Source organism: Anopheles moucheti, chromosome 3, assembly GCF_943734755.1.
Source record: "Anopheles moucheti chromosome 3, idAnoMoucSN_F20_07, whole genome shotgun sequence".
Taxonomy (NCBI): Eukaryota; Metazoa; Arthropoda; class Insecta; order Diptera; family Culicidae; genus Anopheles; species Anopheles moucheti.
In genome coordinates this window covers 34,299,627-34,326,736 of record NC_069141.1, presented here as the reverse complement: position 1 = coordinate 34,326,736, position 27,110 = coordinate 34,299,627, and the positions used below count along the sequence as shown (strand labels likewise).

The 27,110-nt window shown below is 45.6% G+C and overlaps 4 protein-coding genes across 5 annotated transcripts; 3 read left to right on the top strand and 1 right to left on the bottom strand.

The window, feature by feature from the left end:
- The first annotated feature begins 1,505 nt into the window (after window positions 1-1,505).
- Window positions 1,506-10,034, top strand: LOC128302659 (glutathione hydrolase 1 proenzyme). Its single transcript, XM_053039526.1, has 6 exons — window positions 1,506-1,510; window positions 5,310-6,104; window positions 6,303-6,728; window positions 8,046-8,855; window positions 8,924-9,352; window positions 9,427-10,034. The coding sequence occupies exons 1-6, from the start codon at window positions 1,506-1,508 to the stop codon at window positions 9,944-9,946; spliced, it is 2,985 nt and encodes a 994-aa protein (XP_052895486.1). The 3' UTR covers window positions 9,947-10,034.
- Window positions 10,035-10,544: 510 nt separating this feature from the next.
- On the top strand, window positions 10,545-11,813 carry LOC128305795 (60S ribosomal protein L7). Its single transcript, XM_053043405.1, has 4 exons — window positions 10,545-10,583; window positions 10,672-11,054; window positions 11,156-11,348; window positions 11,448-11,813. The coding sequence occupies exons 2-4, from the start codon at window positions 10,672-10,674 to the stop codon at window positions 11,709-11,711; spliced, it is 840 nt and encodes a 279-aa protein (XP_052899365.1). The 5' UTR covers window positions 10,545-10,583; the 3' UTR covers window positions 11,712-11,813.
- A 3,202-nt stretch (window positions 11,814-15,015) lies between these two features.
- LOC128303686 (DNA topoisomerase 2) lies at window positions 15,016-21,742 on the bottom strand. 2 transcript variants are annotated; one of them, XM_053040728.1, is made up of 5 exons: window positions 21,498-21,742; window positions 16,780-20,820; window positions 16,570-16,698; window positions 16,099-16,422; window positions 15,016-16,019 (listed from the first exon to the last, which is right to left on the bottom strand). In XM_053040728.1, the coding sequence occupies exons 1-5, from the start codon at window positions 21,510-21,512 to the stop codon at window positions 15,942-15,944; spliced, it is 4,587 nt and encodes a 1,528-aa protein (XP_052896688.1). In that variant the 5' UTR covers window positions 21,513-21,742; the 3' UTR covers window positions 15,016-15,941. The 2 variants fall into 2 exon arrangements, with proteins under 2 accessions (XP_052896688.1, XP_052896689.1); XM_053040729.1 differs by having other exon boundaries at window positions 16,099-16,419.
- A 1,159-nt stretch (window positions 21,743-22,901) lies between these two features.
- Window positions 22,902-25,332, top strand: LOC128302076 (geranylgeranyl transferase type-1 subunit beta). The gene is made up of 3 exons (XM_053038800.1): window positions 22,902-23,379; window positions 23,454-23,922; window positions 23,990-25,332. The coding sequence occupies exons 1-3, from the start codon at window positions 23,270-23,272 to the stop codon at window positions 24,515-24,517; spliced, it is 1,107 nt and encodes a 368-aa protein (XP_052894760.1). The 5' UTR covers window positions 22,902-23,269; the 3' UTR covers window positions 24,518-25,332.
- Window positions 25,333-27,110: the final 1,778 nt, after the last annotated feature.

The following is a 27,110-nucleotide window of genomic DNA, read 5'->3' as shown; positions in this document are numbered from 1 at the left end:
AATTCGCTTTCAAAAAGAATGTTGACCGTGTAGGTACGTCATGTGCCCAATGTGTTATTGACATGTTAATTTACAGCTGATCGAAGATCGATGATCTTGTCTGACGGCATTGAGAAAAATGTAAACAAGCAAATGTGAAAAGTGGTTGCTTATAAATATTTAAAACATTTAAAAATTGAATCCTATGAGTGAACATCATTACAATAAGTGGAACAACAACATCGATAGCTCATGTTTAACATTCAAACATCTCAAAAGTGTATCCTTGTTCATTTTAGGCGACTCGTTTGTGGTTGAGGATCTACGTCCGGTAAGTGTATGAAATCATTAATTGTGTTGGCTCACTATTGGAGATTACCAATGGAGATCAACAGGAAAAACCAAATTCAATGTAACTAAAACTATAAACGTTATGTTTCCCTTCCACGTGATACATAATGTAAGAATGCTAACTCGGTAAATCGAATTGTTGCACTGTTGGTGAAGGAACATCTGATCTATGTAGAAGCACGTGATTTAAAGAAATTCACACACGAATGGTACACATTCCATTCCAAGTTCATGATTAGTTTTATTTAGAGTAGTTTTAGTAGTAGTTATTTTACATCTTAACTAAGGCTCGATTGAAATTCAAACTTACATAATCAACTGTTTCGGTTGGTCTCAAATCTGAACCTGTAGAAGAAACTTGGATGATATCATTTACGATAAATGAATTGCCTTGTATCGTCACGTTCGTCTTGTATTAAAATGCTCTTACTAATAGGTGCTAATGTGATAAAGGTTTGCATGTTGATATCTTTCTATCAAGAAATTAAAAACCGCATCAAAACATTCCTATTCTACATTTGACCCCGTGAATGAAAGCTCTATCGCGAATCAAACAAGCGCATCAGTCAATGAGATAATTAATATGCTGTATCCCAAACAATTATCTCTGATTGTGTCGCTAGATCGTACGCTTATCGAATGCCGTTTTTCTCCCTCCTGTCGGTGAGCACAGCGTTTTGCTAGTACACTTCTTCGAGCTACACGACACACCTGCGATCCTCCGCACGAGACCGACCGCGTTGGCCAGTCCGCTGGGTGTGTTGGTATCGCTCTGTTTGGGTGTCATTACTACGCCATAGCCCGCGGCCGTACACGGGCCCCAGTATATTGGGAGGTTCATATCGCTAGGCTGTTGCTATCAGTCTGTTCAGTAGACGTTCGGCAGTGGTGCGCTAGAGATGTGGCTTTACTACGGAGTGATCGATTTTGCAACGCGTTTCTTGTGATACAGAGACTTTCCCAACACGTTGGCCCTTGTGGTTTGCGGATTTGGAGATTCGTATGAATTTGTGTGACAACGAACAGCCAGTGATACGATTCGAGTTGTGATTTAACAGTGGACTTTATTGTTGTTTGGCAAGAAGAGAAATACGTTGTGATTTTGCGTTTTTTTTACATATTAACTGGTCATCCTAACTTACTTCCGTTTAGGGCGCGTTCCTTTTGGGTGGAAAATGATGTAAGTTTCTGTACACGTAAACTAACTCACGCAAAGAACAATGCACACTACTGGTAACGGCTATGTGAAGCACCTGAGCAAAGAATGTGGCTTTCCCCGGACTGTGGAAGATCGATCGTGGAACGATTAACAGCTATGCGATTGTGTGCTTTCATCCCTTACATTAGTCTCACTCAGACAGCATCATTTCAAAGGCGAAGATTCTTCTGGTTGAATTCACTACCCTGTTCCCTGACACAACACATTTATCAAGGCACTATCCCAGCACTTTTCCACACAGAGAAGTTCTCAATACTCTATATTATAATATAATTGTGTCCGATCGCACAATGCAGGTCATTCTTAATTATCTGCGTAGCATGCTTGTAATCGTCTTCGTAGGAGACACAGTCTAATATCAGATTAGCCCATCATCACCTCATTAGAGTTGTAAGTCTAAATGGAATCCATCCGCATCGAGCAGCGCACATGTGTCGTGCGATCGACAGAAAAAAAAAGAACCGACGAACCCATTGAGTAGCACTCCATCAAAGCCCTTCAGTGCAAATGAAGTTTGCAAGTTGTTCGACAACATCGCGACTAAGCATTCCGTCATGTTATACCGATCAAGTATTTGACATTATCTGAGGGGGCTGTGACATTTTACAACTCACCGATAACCGCCCAACGTGGAAGAACAACCGGCAATGAGGCATAAGTTTTGGAGTACTTTAAACGTAGATAAGGTACGCGTAGGTACGCGATGTCTATTGTATTGTTTAGTTTTTTTTCAACAAAGAAGCAATTATGACGTTCCCGATGACGATTACTAATCCCGATTGTTAGTGAGACGAATTTGTGGAGAATGATTCGCTGTTTTTGATTGTTTGCAGCCGGAACCGTTTCACACGTGACGTCAGTATGTTTATATTGACTCTGAAGAGTCTGATTAGTGTTTCGGGGCTAGCCGTGTAAAATAGAGGTTGTCAACTATTTTTATTAATTAGGATCACTCTCCCTGTCTAGGTTGTCAAAGCTTATAAAAAGAAATACTAGACATGTTATACTTATGTCACAAAATATTTTACTGCTGCTATGTGATCTCTCTCTATGAGCTCTATGTTACTAATTTGTCTTCTTAATCAGTTTTAAATTTAAAGATCCAAAACTTTGTAAAATGCCTTTGTAAACATCGCGAAAATTACATTATTTTGTCAGTTTAAGTGATTTTACATTAGAACATTAAATGGGAAATTATCTATTCGATTCAGCACGTTCTTTTACGCGATAAAACACGATCGGTCAGGGAGGCATGGAGTTGTAGCCTCCCATAGAACCTTACCGTACTAGTGATGAATACATTATAGGTAATGATGGCCACTATGATGGGCACCAGCTCATCCGCCTGGTGGAGCCGGTCACTGAAATGAGAATAATAGAATTGTTGTAAAAAAAAATACACACACAATTATTGTTTGTATCGTACATGGATGTGTATGTTGTAAAACCGATTGCAATCGACCTTGAATGTCTGCTGGGGCGATGGGGTACCGTCCCCCGGCCGTAGATCGTGGCGAATCACTCTCCACACAATGGGTTAATCTCAAAGCAATTCAGATGCAGGGCAGCAGAGGTACAATCTATGCTAGAGCATTCGTTCGGGCCAGTGTGGAGAAAGCTCAACCAAGCACTGAGTACTTATGCAATCTATTTGCTTCATTTTTCTTGCATTATCATCTGTGTGTTGCTCAAAACTCTGGGCTGATTGCAACAAGTATCCCGCGCAAACCTCCACCGTGTGCGATCGGGATATATCACATTAATGATTGCTAGCGGCGGGGGGGATCCTTTCTCCGTTTAAATAGCGAATTGACAAAATAGGAGATAATTGAAAAAAGACGCTATATAAAGGTAAAATGTCCCATTCAAACCAAAGCTGGGCAGTGTGTAGTGACAACAAAAGCCTGGCTGGCCGAAAATAGCAAACAATTCATTCAAATTGGCATGGACCGTAATCATATTGCCTCGCCAAACAAATCGATGCGGATGTTCTAATCGTTTGCAAATTAATAAAACTATATATGCAGCCAATATCAATATTTGCTCTCTATTGGGTCCACACATCAAAACATTATTGTGGCCATCGTGTCACAATCAATCACGCCCTATCGTCTTTATGATGGTGCGTCGAGTAGTTTGAGTTTGATTAGTCGCAAAAACCGAAAATGGCAGTCGAGATCAATGCGAAACGAAGCTAGAACTAGTTTCATCAATCGGCGCACAAATTTGTGCAATTGACCTACATATTGGTGGTTGGCGAATTTTTTTTCCCCCTCGAGAAATAGGACAATTCATCCTAGCCTCGGGCAGAGCCACGAAACGAGAAGAGACACAAAGTCTTGTTGACTGGTTGTTGCTCGGGTTATCAATTACGGTAGCTCCACTGAACAACTGGTCAATTAAAAGCGAGCCATGTTGTGTTCCTATCTACTGTTCATATGAGCTACACGATCTCGATATTTAACGATAAAGAGTAGTACCTCACTTGCTCCATTTGCACGAACTTTCAAGGTCATTTATCTTCAACCCTTCGAGGGATGTTGTCTGACCCACTACTTGATGATAAGTTTCTGTCTCCCGTTGCAATTACCGCACCAGATCGATTTTTGAGCATAAGTACCTGGACTCCAAATTAGGGTATCACCTTCATCGAAAACAAAAAAAAACAGACCGCTTCGTACAATGCAAATGGTGGGCAAATTTGCCCCAGTATGTTCCATAATTGCGGACAGAGCTACTAATTGCCCGATGTAAAACAGGAGGGCAAATGTTGGACCAACAATTAGCAGTTTTGTTTTGTTTGTTATACAATTACCTCACGTACCAGATACGGTAAAACCGGTCGGGAATGTCTGAGGCACGTGGGGGTCACTTTGACACTGCACTGCTTAACACACATCACTCCATCCTCGTTGGGGCATTAGCAGCTGTTTTGGCGCCTTTAAATCCAGCGTTTAAGCCACTCTTTAAAACAAAACGTTGTCAAGTATGTTGAAGTGTTGTTCGCTAGCTTCTGAAGTGCGCCCCGAAAGTGACGCTTCTGCCGGTCTTTATACCAGTTGCTATTTATTGTGTCACTTCTAGGCTAGATTGCTAGATCTCGCAGTGTGTAGAAACTGCACCTTCTAGAGGCATTCTTCTAGGCCCACATGACATCGCAAATTCTCTAGCCGCGTAATTGTTCTGCTGAGCCGCGGCTATCAACGCTATCGTACTCTCGTTGCCATAAGGTAAAGAGTTATCAGTTATGATCACTTTTATTGCTGTGCTGTTGGATGTAAAGATACCGCGTGTCTGCTCTAGCTCCAGGAGGTCCCCCAATACAAGTGCGAACTTTTCGTGTTCTCCCTTCTTGAGAGGGTTTTTTCAGCAACTGAATTGCCCCGAATTGTGTGAAGCTACTCGAAATGGCGAAAATCTTTCTTAAGAATTTCTGAGATTGCCAACTATTTTGTACGTCACATCACTTCCACAGTTACACAAGTGGATGTGCAAGACTTCTGGGAGGACACTCAGCTGCAAGTACAAGTACAATCCTTAATTCCAACATTAATTACTCGGGACTTCCACATTGGACTTCAATTGCTAAAGTATTGGGTTTATAGGATTAGGTTTTGTACACCTCGATCAGGTCTCTTCACATCTTCAGTCAAAGTTTCCATTGTTCAATCGATCTAATCGCTTTTCCAAACCAAACCCCTGTTCGACGAAACGTTTACTACTCTCAACGACAAGCCTTTGATCTGGTGTCACATTGCAGATTGAATGTCAATAAGAAAAGGCTTTTGCTGCTCTCGATCCCAGCGGCACTGGTGATCGTTGCACTCGTGGTCGGCCTAACCGTTGGTCTAAGATCGCGGGACGATGGCAATAAATCCCATGCGCGCCTTACCGGAGCAGCGGTCACATCGAACGGCATCGAGTGTGCCGGCATCGGTGAAGACATACTGCGTCGCAACGGTACCGCAGTGGATGCCGCTATCGCCACGATGTTCTGCGAGGGTGTTACCTGTCCGCAGAGTATGGGCCTTGGCGGTGGCTTCCTTGCCACGATCTACTTCCGGGAGACTAAAACCGCCCAAACGCTGGTCGCCCGCGAAGTTGCACCGGCGGCAGCCACAGAGGACATGTACGTGAACCAGTCGTCGGTGACGGGCGGTCTGGCTGTTGCCGTTCCCGGCGAAGTGAAAGGCTACTGGGCACTGCACCAGAAATATGGTCGACTCGCGTGGAAAGAGCTCATTCAGCCAACGATCCAGCTGTGCCGTGAAGGTCATCTGGTTACGGGGTATCTGGAGCGCATACTGAAAGGCCGCGAGGAGCGCATTCGAAATGAACCGACGCTGCGGGATGTGTTTATCAATCCGGCCACACAGCAAACCTGGCAAGAGGGGGACAGACTGAAGCGTCCCACGTTGGCTGATACGCTGGAGGTGATCGCAGCAGAAGGTGCAGACGCGCTGTACAGTCGCAATGGAACGCTCCTGCCGAAGCTGATGCGCGATCTCAAGCTGTTCGGAAGCATCATCACCGAGGACGATTTTTACAACTACGAGTATGTGTTTCTCCGCGTCATGAATGCCCCGTAATGAACTCCATTCCAGTAGCGTCGTTGCCGTGTACATCCCAACACGAAATGTAATTTTAAAACGACTGCTTGCACTGTAGCGGGGTTCATGCTGGGGAGTTCTGTACGTAAAGCCACCGGTTTAATCACTATTTCTCTTGCGTGCCTCGGCCAATGCCTTTGCAGACCACGGTGGGTAGCTCCGGTACAAACCAGTATTAGAAAATCTAGTCAAGTCTATACGATACCACTGCCGGGCAGTGGGCCCATACTGAACTACATGCTAAACATCCTAGACAATTACGATGACCTGCGGCAAGGCGATCCACTGTCGTGGCATCGGATAGTGGAGAGTTTCAAGCATGGCTACGGACTGCGCACACGGGTCGGTGATCCGGCGTACGTTCCCGGCATCGAGGATGTGCTGGACAAGCTATCCAGCAAAACGTACGCCCGATACATCTTCGAAACGATCAAAGATGACAGCACGCACTCCGATTACGCACACTACGGGGCCGATTTTTCCAACGAGCGAGATCTCGGCACGGCGCACGTGTCCGTGCTTGCCTCGAACGGTGATGCCGTGTCGATCACGAGCACCATCAACAATATGTAAGTTAAGCCCGACTGGTGTGTGACCAATCGGCTATCGTTCTACCTTCCACTGACACACCGCCATCGTTATCGTTTCTACAGCTTGGGCGCCATGGTACGTTCCACCTCGACCGGGATCGTGCTGAATGACGAGATGGACGATTTCGCCACACCCGGGCTGATTAATTCGTACGGTTTGCCAGCATCGCCCGCCAACTTTATCGTGCCCGGCAAGCGGCCACTCTCCTCGATGACACCGACGATCATTACGGACGCGACGGGTGACGTGCGGATTGTGGCTGGCAGCGCGGGTGGATCGCGTATCACTACCGCCACGCTGCAGCTGATCGTGCGTCACCTTATGTTTGGCGAAACGCTCGACACGATCATTAATACGCCCCGGATGCATCATCAGCTTGCACCGATGTCGATTGAGTATGAGAAAGGGTTCGATCCGAACGTGATCGCCGGTCTGCAAGCGCGCGGTCACGTGTGCAATGAGGCCGCATCGGACGGTGGGTTTGCCGCCCTGACAGCAATCGTACGCCATGCGGACAATCTCATCGAAGCCACCTACGATCCACGGCGGTCTGGAAGTATCTCCATTATGAAGGACTAGCTTCGGGTTCGATTGATACGGCAACGTAGTAGGCCATTATTATACGCGCCAAGTGCGTGACTAGGAAGTAGAAACCATCGTAGGAGACTGAGTGGATCCATTCGAGATCACAGAGGTAAAACATCGATAGCTTGCCTTGTATTAATGATAGCTGTGTCATGTATGTCTAGTTACCAATTTTGTACAATAAAATGATATTTAAAGAGCAAACAGCAGACTAAGCATATAAATTTACAGACACAGCGAAGACACGGGTTAATAGTTAAACTTCACGCTTCATCTATCGAACGAACCTATGGCATGTTACGTAAAATTCTAACTAATCATCGCTTACTAACGAACAACAAAATCTTTTTTGTGTATTTCAACGTTTCCATGTAAGAACGGGCGAAACGCAGGGTCATTGGGAGTTATGTACGTGTTCTTATCAACAGCATGAAATTGACCAGCGTAACACCTACTAACACACTGTAGCACGAACCTCCAGAATGGTGGAGGAACAAATAGAAATTAAATCAAATAGCTTAGTGTGGTTTCCAATGTGGTACGGAGTAGGTACAAACTAACAACTCTCCCTGTTTACGTTCTAACTCTTGTGAAAGAATTTTTGCGCACAGCTTGCGAGTTGCATTTTCCAATTACTCAACCACCGTGCGACATATTGCATTTCGTTACTTAAAAGATATTGCTGAGATTCTCCATTGAAAGACCACCAGCATCATGAAACGCAGAACCATTCTTACGCTGCTGATCGCGGCGATCATTCTGACGATCCTCACGGTCGTGTTTGTACTCGCTACCCAGGGCAATATCTCAACGGAGCAGCGGGTGGGCGATAACGCCCCACATCAGCGCACCGGTGCCGTCGTTGCGAATGGTGCAGAATGTGCCGCGATCGGTGCCCAAATCCTTCGGCTCAATGGTACCGCTGCCGATGCCGCCATCGCAACGCTTTTCTGTGAAGGTGTCACATGTCCGCAAAGTATGGGCCTCGGTGGAGGTTTCCTACTGACGATCTACGACCGACAGAACGGTACGGTTGAAACGCTGAACGCTCGGGAAACTGCCCCAGCCGCTTCCGAACAGAGTATGCTTCGGGTGGCGAAGCAGCGCGGCCAGGACACGAGAGGACTAACCGTGGCAGTGCCGGGCGAATTGAAGGGTTACTGGGAGCTGCATCAGCGGTACGGTCGGCTTAAGTGGGCCACACTCGTGCAGCCAACGATCGAACTGTGCGAGCGGGGACATCTAGTGACGCCCTACCTGAGTAGGATTTTGCAGCGTGTGCAAGCACAACTCTACGCGGAACCATCGATGCGAGAGGTGTTCATTAATCCAGCCACAAACCGGACGTGGCAGGAGGGAGACACGATTAAAAGGTTAAAGCTGGCGGAGACTTTGCGCATCGTGGCGCAGGAGGGCGTCAACAGCATGTACAGCAGGAACGGAACGCTCTTGAAGATGTTGATGGAAGATCTCCAATCGTTTGGCAGTATTATAGACGAGGATGACTTTTTGAACTACAGGTAACGCAAAAATGGACACTAGTAACCTTTACTTTCGCTTTAAACATTTTCCCATCGCTGTATTGCAGGCCACGTTGGGAATCTCCCGATTCGGTGACACTAAAAACAGGAGAACAAGTCCACTCCATCACGGTGCCGGGAAGTGGAACAGTGCAGAACTTTATGCTCCGCGTTCTCGATGGCTACCGGGACATGAACTCGAAGGATATCCTTACGTGGCACCGCATTGTGGAGAGCATGAAGTTTGCGTACGGTTTGCGCACCCGCATCGGCGATCCCGTTTTTACACCGGAAGCGGTTGAGGTTATTCGCAACTTAACGGATCCACAGTTCGCCGACCATATCCGGAACGAACTGATTAGTGACGAACGAACGTACAGCGATTTTGCGCACTATGGGGCCGAGTTTGCCGACGTTGAGGACAAGGGAACGGCACATATCTGTGTGTTGGCACCGAATGGTGATGCAGTATCGGCAACGAGTACCATAAATTATCTGTACGTACCCTTACCCGTTTCTTCAGTATGAAAACGATCTCATTCTAATCAATCCTTTTCGTTCTTCACTGTAGACTTGGAGCCAAAATACGATCACAATCGACGGGTATTGTTCTGAACGACGAAATGGACGACTTCTCCGTACCGGGCACAGTGAATACGTACGGATTGCCGGCATCACCTGCTAACTTCATCGCTCCGGGAAAAATCCCACTCTCCTCCATGACGCCCTCGATCGTCATCGATCGCAATGGTTCGGTGCGGATGGTTCTTGGTGGTGCTGGAGGTTCGCGCATTACCAGCGCAACGGCCGTCATGATTTATCGGCATCTAGTTTTTGGGGATGATCTCGATACAATTATGAACGAAAAACGGCTACATCATCAGCTGGCACCGATGTGGGTTGACTACGAAGCCGGATTTCCACAGTCCATACTGGATGGACTTGTGGCCAAAGGCCATCGGGTGAAGAAGAAAACACCGGATGCCGGATTCGCCGCTGCGACTGGAATAGTGCAGGACGCAAGGGAACACGTGGTCCAGGCGGCTTTCGATCCACGTCGTGGTGGCAGTATGGAGATGGTGAAGCTGTAGTACACGTCACTCTATGCATGTGGAAATGCTAATCATTACATTAAAGTTAATTTCTGTGTATGAATTATTGATTGACAATAAAAATGACACGTTATTGTACTTTTTCCTTGTTTGTTTATTTTTGTTTGAAATGACTCAAAACGTTCTAGTTTTTTGGGATTTAAATGCTAAATCTTTGATATATTTTTATAGTCATATGGTTTTAGAATTCCAACATAGCGTTGATGTATAATTGAAAATTAATTTCAAATTGTTTCAATAATAAACTTAATTTAACTACTATTTAACTACATTTTTCCATTCGTTCAACAAAGGGGTTTCTACTGCTAGGGTTAATCACAATCAAAGGTTATGTAAAAAATAATTGAAATTTTTGTTTTTATGAGCAAAATGAGCTCGAAATCGCGTATAGTAGCTCTATGCACAAAACTACAAAGTGTGTAACGAATTATTTATTTTAAATTTTTAAATATACCAAGGTAAATATATGTTTCAATCAATCTTGGCAATATGCCCGTGCAGCAGGAAATTCACCTATTCGCCCTTGTCAATAAATTCGCCGCTGTCAAATTTCACTGCTGCCAACTCATGACAACTTCCTACTTTTTCGGTCTTTTCGACGTACAACGTGCTGAAGGTAGGAACGGTGTATTGTTTTCCTCCAGGAAATTGCCCAAAAACAATCGTGTAAATCGCGTGCTGACCGTGCATTTTCATCCCGACAGATGGCTGATAAGGCTAAGAGTGCCCCCAAGGCCGTGAAAAAGCCGGCAGATGCAAAACCCGCTGTGAAGAAGGTAGTAAAACCCAAGGCTGCCGGCGAACCTAAGAAGGTGTCGAAGCGGCGTTTGCCAGCGGTGCCGGAATCGTGGCTGAAAATCGGCAAGGGTAAGAAGGGACAGCGGCCGAATCTGTTGCTGCATCGTCGCAAGATCCGTGCCGTGCGGTTGTTGCGTCGCAAGCAGAATCTGCTCCGTGCGCTGAACTACGAGAAGACGTACTTGAAGACGGAGCGTGCCGTCGTGCAGCAGGCGCGCATTGCCAAGGAGAAGGGCAACATCTACATCCCGGCAGAGCCGAAGGTGGCGTTTGTCATTCGTATCCGTGGGTAAGTAGCGGGAAAGATGTGTACTATGAGTACCTTATCAACCGTTGCAGTTGGATGTGGAACTAGTGTAATTTACGCGTTTTTTTTCTTTTCCCTGGCAGTATCAACAAGGTTGCCCCGAAGGTGCGTAAGGTGCTGCAGCTGTTCCGTCTGCGCCAGATCAACAATGGCACTTTCATCAAGCTGAACAAGGCCACCAAGAACATGTTGCGCATTGCCGAGCCCTACATTACCTACGGCTATCCGACACTGAAGTCCGTTCGTCATCTGATCTACAAGCGTGGCTTCGTTAAGGTGTGTTTTGTAGTGTCACGGCGCAATCATGCCACGGTTATTCAACCAACCAACAATGACCAACCAACCACATTGTCTTACCTTTCTTCGTTTCCATAGCACCGACATAGTCGCATTCCGATCACCGACAACTTCGTGATCGAGCGTAAGCTCCGTGGACACCATCTGCAGTGTGTGGAGGATATGGTTTACCACATCTTCACCGGCGGCGCTTCCTTCAAGAAGGTGAGCAACTTCCTGTGGCCGTTCAAGCTGAACACACCGACTGGTGGCTGGCGCAAGAAGAACAACCACTACGTGGAGGGTGGTGACTTTGGTAACCGCGAGGACAAGATCAACGAATTGATCCAGCGAATGGTTTAAGGTCCGCGTCTTCTGTCCGGTGGAGAACAGCCGCTGCCTGGCAAGTTTTTTTTTGTGAGTATGTGCAGATAAGTGGAATAAACGTGAAGAAAAAAGCCTGAACCCCGAAGGTGAAAAATCTAAGTTGCGTGTTGTTCACAAGAAATGTGTTTTACTGTTGGTTTGCTGAGATCAGTGCAGAGGAAACTTACGTAGGCAGAAAGTGGTGCATACAGCAGCGTACGTACGGTTGCTATGACAATTGAGCCCAATGAATGCGGTGTATTTGTGTGCCTGTCGTTCCACTGTGACGTGTGACGTTGCATTGTTTTGGTTTTGTGAGTGATTGGATGAGGGATTAACATTTTGGTGTTTTTACCAACTCCTTCCCAAGATATGCTTATGTTGTATGCTGTTGACCGTATTGTGAAAATTGACTATGGTAATAGTTGTGTTGTTTTTTTTTTTATTTAGAACGGCTAGGCCATATCGACTAGATCTTTTTTATAAGTAAAGTTGTTCTATGTTGAATTACTATCGAAGAAAGTGGCGAAAGTTGGTCAACCTTTCCAATCACGCTTATTCGTTGTTTCAATCGGGTTTAACATGTTTGTACAACATACAACATAATTATCATGCACTATGTAAAAGGATTGCATGGTATTCCTTTCAAAGCACTCGTTTAGATAATTTGTTAAGTTACCCTTTACTAATCGCTTCTTTTGCCATTCATTCTCACCTGTGGTTAACGGGTACCTTGTAAATCACGAATACTAAAGCACACTTTCTTAAATTGTATAAGTTGGATGTAATCTTTACTGGGAATCGAATATCGAATTATGGATGAAGCATCCCTAATAAGCTGTATGAGTTTTTGAGTAAAAACTACAGGCACATCTCTGTGGCCAGGTCCTAGTGAGACACCATACTTCCTCTGGTGACTTTGCTGTCAATAGCCAGCTTCAAATTCCAATTGTTTCAGCGTCTGGTCAAACTGAGGCATCTCATAATAAATGATATTTCAGTACTGCCAAAAAGAGTTGGAAAGTGGAATGCCCGTGGGATTCGAATCTCCGAAGACGAATATTTTGACTTTCTTCACCGTTTTACCAACTTGGTCTCTGTTTCTCATGAGCAGTTTGGATCCGCAGCAGTGGAGGATCAATCCGCTTGGAGGCCCAGAACGGAATTATAAATGGGGCCTCTAATTTTAAAAACGATGAATTGGGGGGCATTGAGGCCCTGAAATAAGGCAAAGCTAAAGGCGCAGTAAGAAGGGGCTCCTGAACTCTTTTTGAATCATCCCACGGGTAGTTCGCGGTCAAATTTCGCCGGGGGCCTCTTGTGGTATCTTTCGGGGCCCCCTCTAGCATAAGGAAACTGGGCCTATGTATACAACTACTACACACAATTTTTGGGGCCTCCAACACGGCGTGGCCCTAGGCGTCCACCTACTCCGTCTACCGTTTGATCCGCCGTTGAACCCTTTTCTCAACTCAACCACGAATCCGAAGATCAATCTATTGAATAAACTTTTAATAAGCACACAAAAACACTGTCCACAAAATACTTCGTATAAACGCGTACGTACGTAAAAGCGTTTAGAGGAAAAGCGTCGCCACCAGCAGATGCTGATCGCGCCTCATAATTGCATGCGGTTATGTACTGAGTATGTGGACACCGCTCAGCATACGACGATACGGATAAAGAGCAGTACAATAGTTGTTAATATCACATATCACATATATCAGCAGATTGACTCGCGGTACTGTTTGCCTCCCACATTCCAACATTCCCACATGGTTATTCTGCTTCTTGACGACAATCTTTTTTGGGGGACAACAGAGGGCAAAATGGAAAGAATTCATCACCGTTAGTGTTTAGTGTCCAGCTTACAAGAGCTAGAGGAGCACACGGTCATCTCAGTCGTCATTGCATATTATTTGTAAGCGCTTTTCCTTTCGTCGAAGTCACCGCGCATATGCGATCGGACCCGCCAGAAAGTGACCGGTTTTGTGATTTCTGACACCAAGAGAGCATCCACGAAAGGAGATAACATCAATCTTATTCGCACAAGGATCCGCCATGTTTACTCACGTATTCAGTCACTGTGATGCTATTGATCAATTATAGATCTTCTCCTATTGGCTATTAGCTACACATACTATCAAACAAGGGCCCTCTCGGGAGAGCGATCTATAGAGTAAATAGCTCAGCTACTGTGGGGAGAATCCTCCGTCTCTTTTCATCCATCCAGTTCTTACAGTGCGTGTCATAACTGTACAACAGGTAAGTTTTTTAATTATTAGCAGTAGGAAACATGGAGTGCCACTGTTTCCGAAGACATTATGTATTGTTATTTTGCAATATTCATATCTCTTGTGGTCATGGAAAGTCCGGGGGTTTAGAAGGATGCCATACATAAATATTTTCCATCAATATTCCACATTGTTATTTCCATAAAAATAAACTTATATATAGTTATGGTACGCTCTGTGCTGTTTGGACGAACGGAAAGAGAGGAAAGATCAGTCGACGGATCAAGCGCTATGATCAGTAGAGGGAAGGGTACAGCTAAATGAAATGCTGCCTGCTGGTACGGAAATTTGTGCTACCGCTTCGTTTGGATGCTCTCTTGGTGTCAGAAACCAAAAATTCCATCATTTCCGAAGCGTTTTCGGCAAACGACAGAAAACGCGTTTGATAGGAATGTGACACCGCCAGACAGACGTGATCAAATTTTGCCAGGGGCCTCTTGTGGTACCCTTCGGGGCCTTCTCTAGCATAAGGAGAGCGGGGCCTATGCATACACCTTTAACTACTACACAAAATTTTTGGGGCCCCCAACAAAGCGGGCCCTAGACGACCGCCTACCGCTTGATCCGCCGCTGAGTCCGTTGCTGCAGTGGCGGGTTTGCCCACGTGGCGCACCCCTAGAGCGACGCATACCACGATGTCATCGATGCAGTACATCATATATCTGTTCTGCTGTCGTAATGATCATCAAACTTTTATCAGTAATCGTAATTTTCTTTAAAGTTCTTTATACAAGACTTGTATGTATCAGTACGACGCAAGGGAATCTTTTAGGAGGATGCTCTCTTGGTACAAATCAGATCAAATTTGATTAGAAATAATTGTTGTACTGGGATTTTTTGATCAATGATGAAGAACGCGACAGATAAAAGAGACGAAAAAGTTTTGTTCCGAAAAAAAGACCCGACCATGTCGACATCACATTTGAAATGTTTTTCTTTCAATTCAACAAACTTCCTCCATCCATCGTTCATTCATAAGGACAACTAAACGAGACGCGTTAATATGTACAAAGTATCTACAGTATTTATTTTGTATTATTGAATTGAAACGAAAAGTGCGGATCCATTTTGATATCATTTTGCGGAACAGCATTCTAAAGGTGACACACCAAATGGTTAATTCACGAATAAGAAAATGTTAGTACGGGGGGAAGTGGGTCATATGTGAGACCCTGGTGCTACATTGTACTTATGCACTTACGGTAATGTATGTTTTATAAGTCTAGAAGAAGGTAAAATACTACACATTCTGCAAACACCCTTCTGTACGCGCCCTTCCCGTCGATATCCACGAAGCAAAACATATATCTGGTTCTCCTTATCATCTATAGTAGTGTCATATATTTTGCCATTCCATGTTACATTTCATCTTCTTGTTAGGGTGTATTTTCGTGTTCACTTGAGAGAGTTGCTGTCGTTTTACTGTTACAATCCAATTTACTGTAACAGATAGTAACAGACTGTGTTGCGCGAAATAGCTCAAGAGGGAACAGCGATTGTGCGTATGCATTACATAGATAGATTGAATTTAGGTATCGCGATCCTCTTTAGTGTTTTGCTGCTCAGTTCCGCTTTCCTACAAAGTCTGTGCCATTTTAGAGATACATTGTATACGATATACAGACGCAACTCCCACACCTCTCAAATTCGATCCTTCAAGCTTCTTTTCGCTTTAATACTTCTATCGCGTGTACCTTCTTTTAAGACAACGTTAAATTACATTAACTTCCTTTTCATCTGGAGCTGTGTAACTGGTGCTACATTCCATTGCTCCCCATCTCTCCTTATCCTCCTCTCAATTCTTGCAAGTAGTGAATCAGGCTCGTTAAAATTTTAAATTAACATGTAATCTTTTCAACACACAGTTGATGTATAAAAAACTATTGTATGAACTCCAATGCTTTCCCCCCGAAGAATCCTTCTTGTTTACCGCTTAGAAGTCCGAATCATCGCCGTCATCCGACGGAGGAGAATCTTCATCCTCCGAGCTGTTGATCCTCTTTTTCGGTTTCTAAACAGGAAAAACAAAAATTAGTCAATAAGACGAATATTTGAGACACTTATTTTCGGTTAGCCGTAATTATCCTTACCTTCACATTCTTTTCCGTCTCGCTGCTGCTGTCACCGACCTTCCGTGCACGCTTAGCACCCGCTCCGGACTTTGCTGTGTCGGCCACTTTCGGGCCTAGAACACGCTTTTTCACTGGTCCAGGTTTCTTTTTCGGGGACGAATCGCTATCCTCGAGATTAATCACCCGGGAGCCAACTGAATCCTGCACCTCCACATCACTGTCGTCGCCGGCAGCGGGGTTTGACTGACCTCCCTGATTATTGTCGAACATTTCGTCATCCGAACGGTTGAAATCATCATCTTCCACTTCCTCACCGTCATTCATTATAGAGTAGTTGACCTTCTGTATTGTTGGAAATAGTAAACGAAAAGATGATGATGTTAAAAAAGGCAACGATCCAACATAATTCACACACACAGTTGGTCTTTTCCCCATTTTAAATGTAAGAAAATAATCCATATTCATTCTATTGAGGCATGAATAGATTACCTTAGCTGCTGCTGCACGACGTCCGGGCTTTTCGCGCGTCGGCGGAGCTTTTACTGATGAAGCGAAGTCATCGTCACTCATATCCGAATTGAATGCACCATCATCTTCATCCGACGATGTAACCTTTTTCTGTAAAAAATAAATCAACCGAAACAAATATATATTTTTTTAACGTTAAGCATCTTTACATTAATAATATTTTCATCTTACCCGTCCGCGCTTTGCCGGGCTCTTCGTTCCCGGAGAAACCTTCTCCTTCTTTACCCGGGGCGCTTTCGGCGCTTTAGGTGCTTTCGGTTCTTTCGGTTCCTTCGGTTCCTTCTTGACGCGCGGCTTTGGCTTTGGCTTCTCCCCACCGGCGCCACCACCTTCTACCAGTGCATCAAACTCATCGATCTCACCATCGCCTTCATCTCCGTTCTCGCCCGGTTCCTTTTTCTCCTTCTTCACCTTCACGGCGGCCGCCTTCTCTAACTTTTTGATCATTTCCTCCGATACGCGGAACTTCACCAATTCCGCCTCAATGCACGGTTTCGTATCGTCGAAGGCAGTTTTCCGGCCACCGGTCTTTGCACGTCCCGCAGACGGGCCGCCCCTGCTTGCTGTATTCTTCAATTTCTTCTCCGTGCTGAGAGCTTCGAGACGTTCCTTCTCCTCGAACTCATCCATCTTGCGGGAAAGCACATCCAGATCGTCAATCCACAGTACCTCGGGTGTTTTCGTTTGGAGCGCCTTCAGTTCGGCCAGTTTCTGGTCGCGCTGCTTGAGAATTTCATTCTTCCGTTCCTCCGTCAGCATCCACATGGACATGCCGAGCAGGTAATTGAATTTCTTCACATCGGTAAGCTTCTGGAACGCTTTCTCCGGATCAACCGGACCCTTCGCGCCCTTGGCAGACGATTTGCCCGGCTTCACGTCTTCAACCTCTTCCTCCTCGTCCCCTTCGCCTTCCCCTTCCTGGTCTTCATCGCTCGTCTGTACGCGACGCTTCCACTCCTGGATCGGATCCGGCCGGTAGCCACGCTTGATCAGTTCATCGATCAACGCTTTGCGTTTTTTGTTCTCCACCACCATCGTTCCGCTACACTTCTCCATGATGAACCGTGCCTTATCCGAGAGACTGTCGGCCTCGGCCTGAAGCATACCGATCAGATACGTTCGGCGCTTGCCATAGTATTCCAGACGAATCGTATAGAACTCCATGAAGATGTCATTCGCGTGAGCGTACCGTTTGAGATAGTTTTTATCATCGAACGCGTTCATCGTTGCCGTTGAGATAGAGCTGGTCAGCTTGAACACCCTATGGAACCCTCCTTCCTCTGCGTACAGTTTCGCGTACTCTCCGGACAAGAAAGAGATTACGAACCGCACCGTAGTGTCCGTGTTGTACTCTTTGTAATCGGAAATGACTGCCTTCTGCTTGTCGTTACCGTGCAGCAGCGGTTCCAGCACGTTCTCCTTGTACGTCTGCGTCCATGTACCAATGGGCAGTTCGGAAATTTCAATCCTCTGATTATCCAACAGTCCAACATTGCCGGCCGTGATGTACTTCTGAGGACCGACCGATTCGACAACACCTCGGAAATTTTTATACCAAGGAGTCAGCACTTTAGGCTCCTGTCCGTTCAATATTCGACGAATGTTAGCAATGACGTCCCGCGGATTATGGTTGGGAATTTTCGTCGCCCATCCGGTACCGATACCATCTGCACCGTTGATCAGCAACATCGGAATAATTGGCAGATACCATACAGGTTCGATGCGCAAATTATCGTCCATCTGGTACTCCAGCAACGGATCGTCCAGAGGATGGAAAATGGAACGCGTCAGCTCGGAAAGCATTGTGAAAATATACCTGGGGCTAGCGCTATCCTTTCCTCCCGTCAAACGCGTACCAAACTGACCGCCGGGGTAGAGCAGATTAATGTTATTACTTCCCACGTAGTTCTGCGCCAAATTGACGATTGTGGAACAAAGCGACTGCTCACCATGATGGTAGGCGGACTTCTCCGCAACCGAACCAGCCAGCTGAGCCACCTTTACCTCGCGTTTGTCGTCACGCTTGAAGCAGGTAAACAGTACCTTCCGTTGGCCCGGCTTCAAACCGTCCAGCATGCACGGAATCGAACGAACGTTGTCCGAGTTGGAGAACAGCACCAGCTCGAGATTGACAAAGTCCTTGTAGCTGACATGTTTCGTCGTTTTAGTGTACAAATAACGCTCCTGCAAACCGACCTGTTTCCGATGGCGGCACTCCTCCATGTGGGCCGTCAGCCAATCTTTACGCTGCTCGATCGCCTTTTTGGAGAAGGCTAACAGGATCGCATCATCATCTCCGGTGTCTTCGTAGCGGAACAAAACTCGATGCCGCTCCATATTTTGGAAATATTCCTTCGCTTCCTTCGAGGTAGACGTACCCAAACCCTTGTAGTACTTGATATTGTACGTGTGCGCGTTGGCCGTCTCAGCTTTCCACTCTTCGAACTCGGGCAGCGAGAAGAAGGAGAGCTCTTCGCCATTCTTCTTCGTTGCCTTCACGATCGGCGTAATGAATTCCTCGAGGAACGGTAAACGCAACAGTTCAGGCCAGTTGGTATGAATGAAATTGATCAACAAACCTTTAATGTGAGATCCGTCCTGGTCCTGATCTGTCATAATCATCACCTTGCCGTACCGTAGCGTCTTCAGATCGTCAATCGAAAGATATTTCTTTTTGTACTGCAGACCCAGAATCTTGATCAGATTATTAATTTCAGCATTCTCCAAAATCTGCTTGTGCGTGGCTTCTCGCACATTCAACAGCTTACCGCGCAGCGGAAACACGCCGTAAGTATCGCGACCTACCACCCCCAAACCGGACACGGCCAAAGTTTTAGCGGAATCTCCCTCGGTGAGAATGAGCGTACAGTTGAGCGAATTGCGCGTACCAGCATCGTTAGCGTCTTCCAGCTTCGGAATACCCTTGATCTTCGACTTTTTCGAACCGGATGTTTTGGCAAGATCGGTCTGGGCCTTAAACTTGGCCCATTGAAGCACAGACTCTACGATTCCACTCCTCGACACCGCGGTAATAAACTTCTCCGACAGGGCACACTTCGATCCGAAGCTCTTCGCCTGCAGTGTCATGTTTTCTTTGGTCTGCGAGTCGAACGTGGGATTAACGATCAAGCAGTTGATAAAGACCCACATGTGATTCTTCACCTGGAATGGTTTGATCGTTACGCCACCCTTGTTCTTCTTCTTCAGCACCTCCGTCAGCTGCTTCACGATCATGTCCGCCACGTAGTCCACGTGACGGCCGCCCTTTGTTGTGGCAATCGAATTAACGAACGATACCTGCTGAAAGCCTCGTTCCGAAATCGCAACCGCTACCTCCCAGCGTTCGTTAACGGTTTCGTAGCAAGCCTTCACCTGCGCGCCCACTTCGTCCGTCGCTTCCTTCAGAAACAGATCGACGTAGTCCTTAAACGACTTAACGGGAACACGCTGACCGTTCAGAAAAACAGTCACGCCTCGTGTCGACGCAGCCACATCGTAGGCACGGCGCGACAACAAGCCGACGATATCGTCGTCTAGCTTTTCCATCTTGAACTTGGTCAGATCGGGCGAGAAGGTAATCTTCGTGTAGTCATCACCGAAGAAGTCTTCCTTAATTTTCGGCTCGGTCGCTTTCGACATGTTATCGCCCCAGCTCTGTTTGAAGCACTTCTTGTACTGCTTCGAAGCCGTCTCGACCGTAAACTTGGTGCTGAAAATGTTGCACAGCTTCGCACCGTATCCGTTACGACCACCGGTAACCTTCTCTTCCTCATCGTTGTAATTCGAGGACGTTAGCAGATGGCCGAAGATCATCGTCGGTACGAACATCTTCTCTTCCTTATGCATCACCACCGGGATGCCGTGGCCATCGTTCCAGACCGAGATCGTGTTCGTTTCTTGATTGATCTCCACCTTGATGGTGCTCATCTTCGGATCACGCTGTTTATTATCCGCAGCGTTCACCAGGATCTCGTCGAAGATCTTGTACAATCCCGGCACGTACGTAATCTCGCGTTGGATCATCTTCTTGGCCTCTTTGTCGAATATCCACATCGGCTCCTTCACCTCCTCGACCGAACCGATGTACGTGTCCGGTCGGAGCAGGATATGTTCTAATTGGGATTTTTTCTGGTAAATCTTTTCGATAGATTTACCGCCGATTTTGGGACTCCCGGTAGCCGGTGCTCCATTTTGCTGTTTGGCAAATGCTGCCTAAAATTAAAAACATAAATGTAAATTAAAATAATGCGAATCAATATTAAATGTAAATGAAAGGTTGGTAATAAAATAAATCAATATTGAAAGAGCGACATAAAACGAAAAACATTTATTTAAAAAACAAATAAAAACATGTTAGCGTCGACTGAACGACATACAGCAATCCAAGAAACCGTCCCAAATCATCCGTTGCTATTATGTATGTATGTATGTGTAAGTGTGTGTGTGTGTGTATTTTTTTATTTTGCACCGGCAGAATGTGCTATCTCGCTCTCACTGGCGTTCGTTTTGTGTGGTGCTGAAGCAAGATAGCAACACGCTCAGCAACGATAGACCGCGTCAAACACAAAAATGGCGGCTAAGCAAATTCCACCGCAGATCTGAACCGATTCCCCGGATGCACACTATCGTTCTAGATTCTTTTGTTATGCTTTCCGGTGTATACAGCTTGCGACTAAATGCGTATTACAAAAATACCCACCATAAAATTTACAAACTTGAAAAAATATGAACCTCAAGTGAAGGCTAAATTACAGCGAATTAAGTAAGCTCCTACAAGTTGCAGCTACACTATACCACCGGAAATTTGCCGGTTAATCCATGATTCCCTACGCTGCTTATTGTTAAAAAGCCACATTCATAGGTGAATTTTAATCAAATTTATTACATACCCGTATATCGGCCATGGTTTTTGCGCGTCTTCCAAGCAGCAAATCAGATAATTTTCTTCGCGTTACCAGGAAGAATATTGTTGTCTACACAGTATGCCTCGGTGCCTCGAAGCGTATGAAACGGCTTCACTTTGTTGTTCCGATATGATGATGCGTTTCCGGGAATGTCTCAATCAGATCCGAACTATATACGAAACAAACAGGAATCTCCCTTGCTTCTAGTCGCTGACAAATTCCACCCGTACAAATACCACACACGTACCTGGAGCGCAACAAAAAAAAACACTGCAATTAGTATGATGCCGAAGTCACTTGAACACAGTATTGTGGCCTAGCCACAGTGCAAAATGGTATGAAGTGTTCCGAATCTTTACTTTCAGCAAGGAACAGCTGCACACAATTATCCCTCTTATTGAAGCGTCATCCGGCAGATTGAACCAGCACTGAAATGTAACCTTTTCCGGCTTTTACACCCTCTACCGAGAAACTTTTCCTATGCTAGACACTTGCGCGTTCACCTACCTGCGAGATCTAGTGTGCGAATGAGAAAAATTTGCTGGGCAGAATGGACAAACACAACAGCTGCACTTTCGTTTGCGATGACGCCGACGGTGCGAAAGAGCGCGCGCGAAGCACACACTTTGTTTCGAGCTGTCAAAGCTCCGGTGATCATCAATTTGTGCCGTTTTTGTTTATTTTGAATCTTAATAAAACCGGATTTTGTCCTACATTTAGCAAATTCTTGTTTTATGTTAGCTCTTCGGTACTACGCTGAGGGATTTTTACACAAAGCTAATGAGCTCTCGAGTTTGGCGAATGGAAACCGGTCTCAAAAGAGGCGTTGCATTGAAATTAATTTGAATGTAGAAAAGTCAAAATGCGATAACCCAAACAACGGCAAACTGATGTCAAATGTGACTTTGGTTGCAAAAGGCTTTTCGCGAAATCGTTGAATCGATCAAATTTAAAAAAATCACTCGACTTAACAAGATTTTTCTTTTAATCACTCTAATCCCAATAATCAAAATATCTACCCAAAGTTCTTAGATAAAAACAATGAAAGATTTATAGTTCGCTCAAGTGGGTTGATTACAAAAAGTTGTAAAAAATATTCGAGTGTCAGCAAAAGCTCGGCAATAGCAATTGCAATGCTTCAACACGCTTTATGCATTGTAGATGGTAAAGATGGAATTTTTATGATCTTTTCCGATACGGTTATCGCATACGATACAGGCTTTCGACGTACGCAACGACGCAAAATATTTTTTTCAAGTGAGAACGGTGACTTTTTATTTCCGCGAGAACGGCCAGGACTTAAATTTTAATATAGACGTTCCTAAAGGGAGACCAAAACTGTCAAACATTACGAACAGAAAAAAAACAACAAAACATACGCAAAGTGAGATGATTGTTCAGGGCGATCAGCATTCTTTCGTTATTTTTATTTAATCCGTTCCAGCGTCCGGACCTAGCACATTTCGACCCTTTCACCGGAGCGGCCTCTGACGACATGAAGCGAACGGGTGTGTGCTGATCCAGAAGAGAAGAGAGTGCGAGTGAGTTCGGGTTATTGTTTTCATTCCTCCGCTTAAGAAACTTCCTCCTCACCATCCATCCTCCGAGTGTCGGAATTCCAAGTGTACTGAGTTTAATATCCCCCTCAACACCCATCCGGAGTATCCCTTTCTACTGTCTGGAAGGGAGCTTTGGAAATATTTCCACATTTTAAAAACCAGCACAGCGTGAAGCTGGGTGCATATCTTAGCCTCGGCATGGACAGTAACCTTGAAGGAGATGATGTGGAGTTTCGCAAGCATGCCAAGTATTTTATACGATTTCTGCACACACTGCCCGAGCGTCTAGCTTCGCACGATTCTACCAGGTACGTATCGGGCTCGAGCATCCCACGGCCATGCAGAATGCTTATACTTCAAACGACCCGCATTCCGTTCACAGAGTCACCATCGCTTTTTTCGCCGTCAGCGGGTTGGATGTGTTAAATTCGCTGGACATGCTAACCGACACCTTCCAGCAGGACATTATCAACTGGATCTACAAGCTGCAGGTCGTGCCGAAACCGGGCGAACGTGCGTACGGCGGCATACAGGGGTCCAGCACGTTCGATGTGATCGACACGCCGGAAAACTGTGGCCTGCAGCTGTACCGATGGGGTCATCTGGCGATCACGTACACGGGAATTGCCGTGCTGGTCGCGCTCGGGGATGATCTGTCCCGGTTAAACCGGAGAGCCATTATCGAGGGTGTGGCAGCGGTACAGCGGGACGATGGCAGCTTCAGTGCCACGATCGAGGGAAGCGAGCAGGATATGCGGTTTGTGTACTGTGCGGCCGCAATCTGCGCCATGCTGAACGATTGGGGTCGTGTGGATCGTAAGAAGATGGCTGACTATATCCTTAAGAGTATCGTAAGTTGATGATGGAAGCGATAATGGTGGGTCAGAGAGCTTAATGTCACATTGTAATCATTTCCAGCGGTACGATTACGGTATTAGTCAGCACTATGAGATGGAATCGCATGGTGGCACGACGTTCTGTGCGATTGCGGCCCTCGAACTTAGCGGACAGCTAAACCTGCTCTCACAGGACACACGGGAAAAGATCGTCCGTTGGCTTATCTTCCGTCAGCAGGATGGTTTCCAGGGCCGTCCAAACAAACCGGTCGATACGTGTTATTCGTTCTGGATCGCGGCCACGCTCAAGATACTGAACGCGTTTGAGCTGACCAGCTTCAAGGATAATCGCGAATACGTACTCTCGACGCAGGACGCGACGGTGGGTGGATTTTCCAAGTGGCCCCAAGCATATACGGATCCGTTCCATTCCTACTTCGGTTTGTGTGGGCTTAGCTTTCTGAACGAACCCGGTCTTCAGGAGGTGATGCCCAGCCTCAACATATCGATGCGTGCCTACCGACGGTTGCAGGGACTGCAGCGTGACTGGAGTCTGCTAGAGGAAGGGTTTGCGTCCGGCAATGGGGAGGTGACCGTACATATAGAGTAGAAATGGAAGGCTTCCTCGGGTGGGAAACATGGACACCTACCCACTAAAAAAGAAAACTTAGCGTGCGCACACACACCTCCACCACTGCCCACTTAAGAAGTGGGAGGATGAGTTCTTGATTAGAATGTTTATTTAGATGCATTTTTATAAAGGTGGGAAACCATGGGAAGAAATATTTATTTTCGTTATCAGATGGAATCCACGCTATTTAATTAAAATTTTTACTGCTTTTAGAGATTGCCACGTGTTAAAAGCCGCGCGCGGGATTTGCTTTTATATCGCTTTAGTTAGGCCGTTTACAGCACACCATTTCAAAATTCCTTGCAGTACAATTTGTCGCTGCTCTTTACTCCATGTTAAACGCGCCAAAACGCTTATGCAAACCCCTTTCCCGTACAAGCTGATTACAAATATATCTCGCGTGATGGCATCATGATAGCTTCCTTAGTCGTTTGCTTATCATGCACTTTCGTTATCTCGCGTTGTAAAAGGGCGTACAACGACGACGATAAAGTACGGTGCGGCATGATGTGTTTGGAATGCAAACTCGGTATCGTCGTTAGCGAGGATGAAAAGGGACCGGTGGTTTGATCCATTTTTCTGTACATAATTGTTCGGGAGGGTCCTTGTGCCTTGGGAGGCGCCAAGGGTAAAACAACAAACGGCACAACTAGGTTAAATATTCGTCCGAGCATTCGAAATGTGTCGAATGTGTGTAGTAGCATTAGAAACGGTAAATCGAATCAAATCGTAGCGCTTAAGAGAAGTGTAAATTAGCGAGACTCGACCAGGTGGGAAAATAAAGCAAAAATATTTTAGTGACAAAAACCGTACCTTCTGGGTGTTGGAGACTTTTGAATGCAGTGGAGGATCAATCTGCTTGGAGGCCCAGGGCGGAATTATAAATGTGGCCTCTAATTTAAAAAATGATGAATTTGGGGGGCATTGAGTCCCTTGAAATGCGGCAAAGCTAAAGGCGCAGTAAGAAGGGGCATTACAAACATTTTTTGAGGCCTCCAACAAGGCGAGGCCCTAGGCGACCATCTACTCCGTCTACCGTTTGATCCGCCGTTGATCCCTTTTCTCAACTCAACCACGAATCCGAAGATCGATCTATTAAATAAACTTTTAATAAACACACAAAAACACTGTCCACACGATTCTTTATATAAACACGTACGTACGTGAAAGCGTTTAGATGAAAGCGTCGCCATCAGCAGATGCTGATCGCGCCTCATAATTGCATGCGGTTATGTACTGAGTATGTGGACACCGCTCAGCATACGAAGATACGGATAACGAGCAGTAAAATAGATGTTAATATCACATATCACATATCTCAGCAGATTGACTCGCGGTACTGTTTGCCTCCCACATTCCCACATGGTTATTCTTCTTTTTGATGACAATCTTTGTTGGGGGACAACAGAGAGCAAAATGGAAAGAATTAATCATCATTAGTGTTCACCATGTGTGATCTCAGTCGCCATTGCATATTATTTGTAAGCGCTTTTCCTTTCGTCGAAGTCTCCGCGCATATGCGATCGGAGCCACCAGAAAGCGAGCAGTTTTGTGATTTCTGACACCAAGAGAGCATCCACGAAAGGAGATAACATCAATCTGATTCGCACAAGGATCCGCCATGTTTACTCACGTATTCAGTCACTGTGATGCTATTGATCAATTATAGATCTTCTCCTATTGGCTATTAGCTACACATACTATCAAACAAGGGCCCTCTCGGGAGAGCGATCTATAGAGTAAATAGCTCAGCTACTGTGGGGAGAATCCTCCGTCTCTTTTCATCCATCCAGTTCTTACAGTGCGTGTCATAACTGTACAACAGGTAAGTTTTTTAATTATTAGCAGTAGGAAACATGGAGTGCCACTGTTTCCGAAGACATTATGTATTGTTATTTTGCAATATTCATATCTCTTGTGGTCATGGAAAGTCCGGGGGTTTAGAAGGATGCCATACATAAATATTTTCCATCAATATTCCACATTGTTATTTCCATAAAAATAAACTTATATATAGTTATGGTACGCGCTGTGCTGTTTAGACGAACGGAAAGAGAGGAAAGATCAGTCGACGGATCAAGCGCTATGATCACTAGAGGGAAGGGTACAGCAAAATGAAATGCTACCACGTGGTACGGAAACTTGTGCTACCTCTTCGCTTATCATGCTCTCTTGGTGTCAGAAACCAAAAATTCCATCGTTTCTGAAGCATTTTCGACGGACGGAACGGCGCAAAATACGAAAGAGATGCAGGATCCGTTTTGCCTTTTCCCCCTTCACTCTAATGCGTTTGATAGGAATGTGAGAGGAATGTTCTTTCATAAACCTTAATTCTCACATTCCGGCCACCAAAGAAATTTAATGTATGGGTATATATGGGTATGTGCCTTGCCTTGTTATCACTGACAACTATTAAAGTAAATAAACGAAAACATGGTTTGTTGCGGCATGCTATTCAGTGCCAGTGCCAATCTTCCTATCCAAATTGCTGAGCACATTTGGGGATTGGGTAACATTGCCAAACCGGTACGATATGTTTACCGGATGCTGTGCTCAGCGTCACTACGCGAAC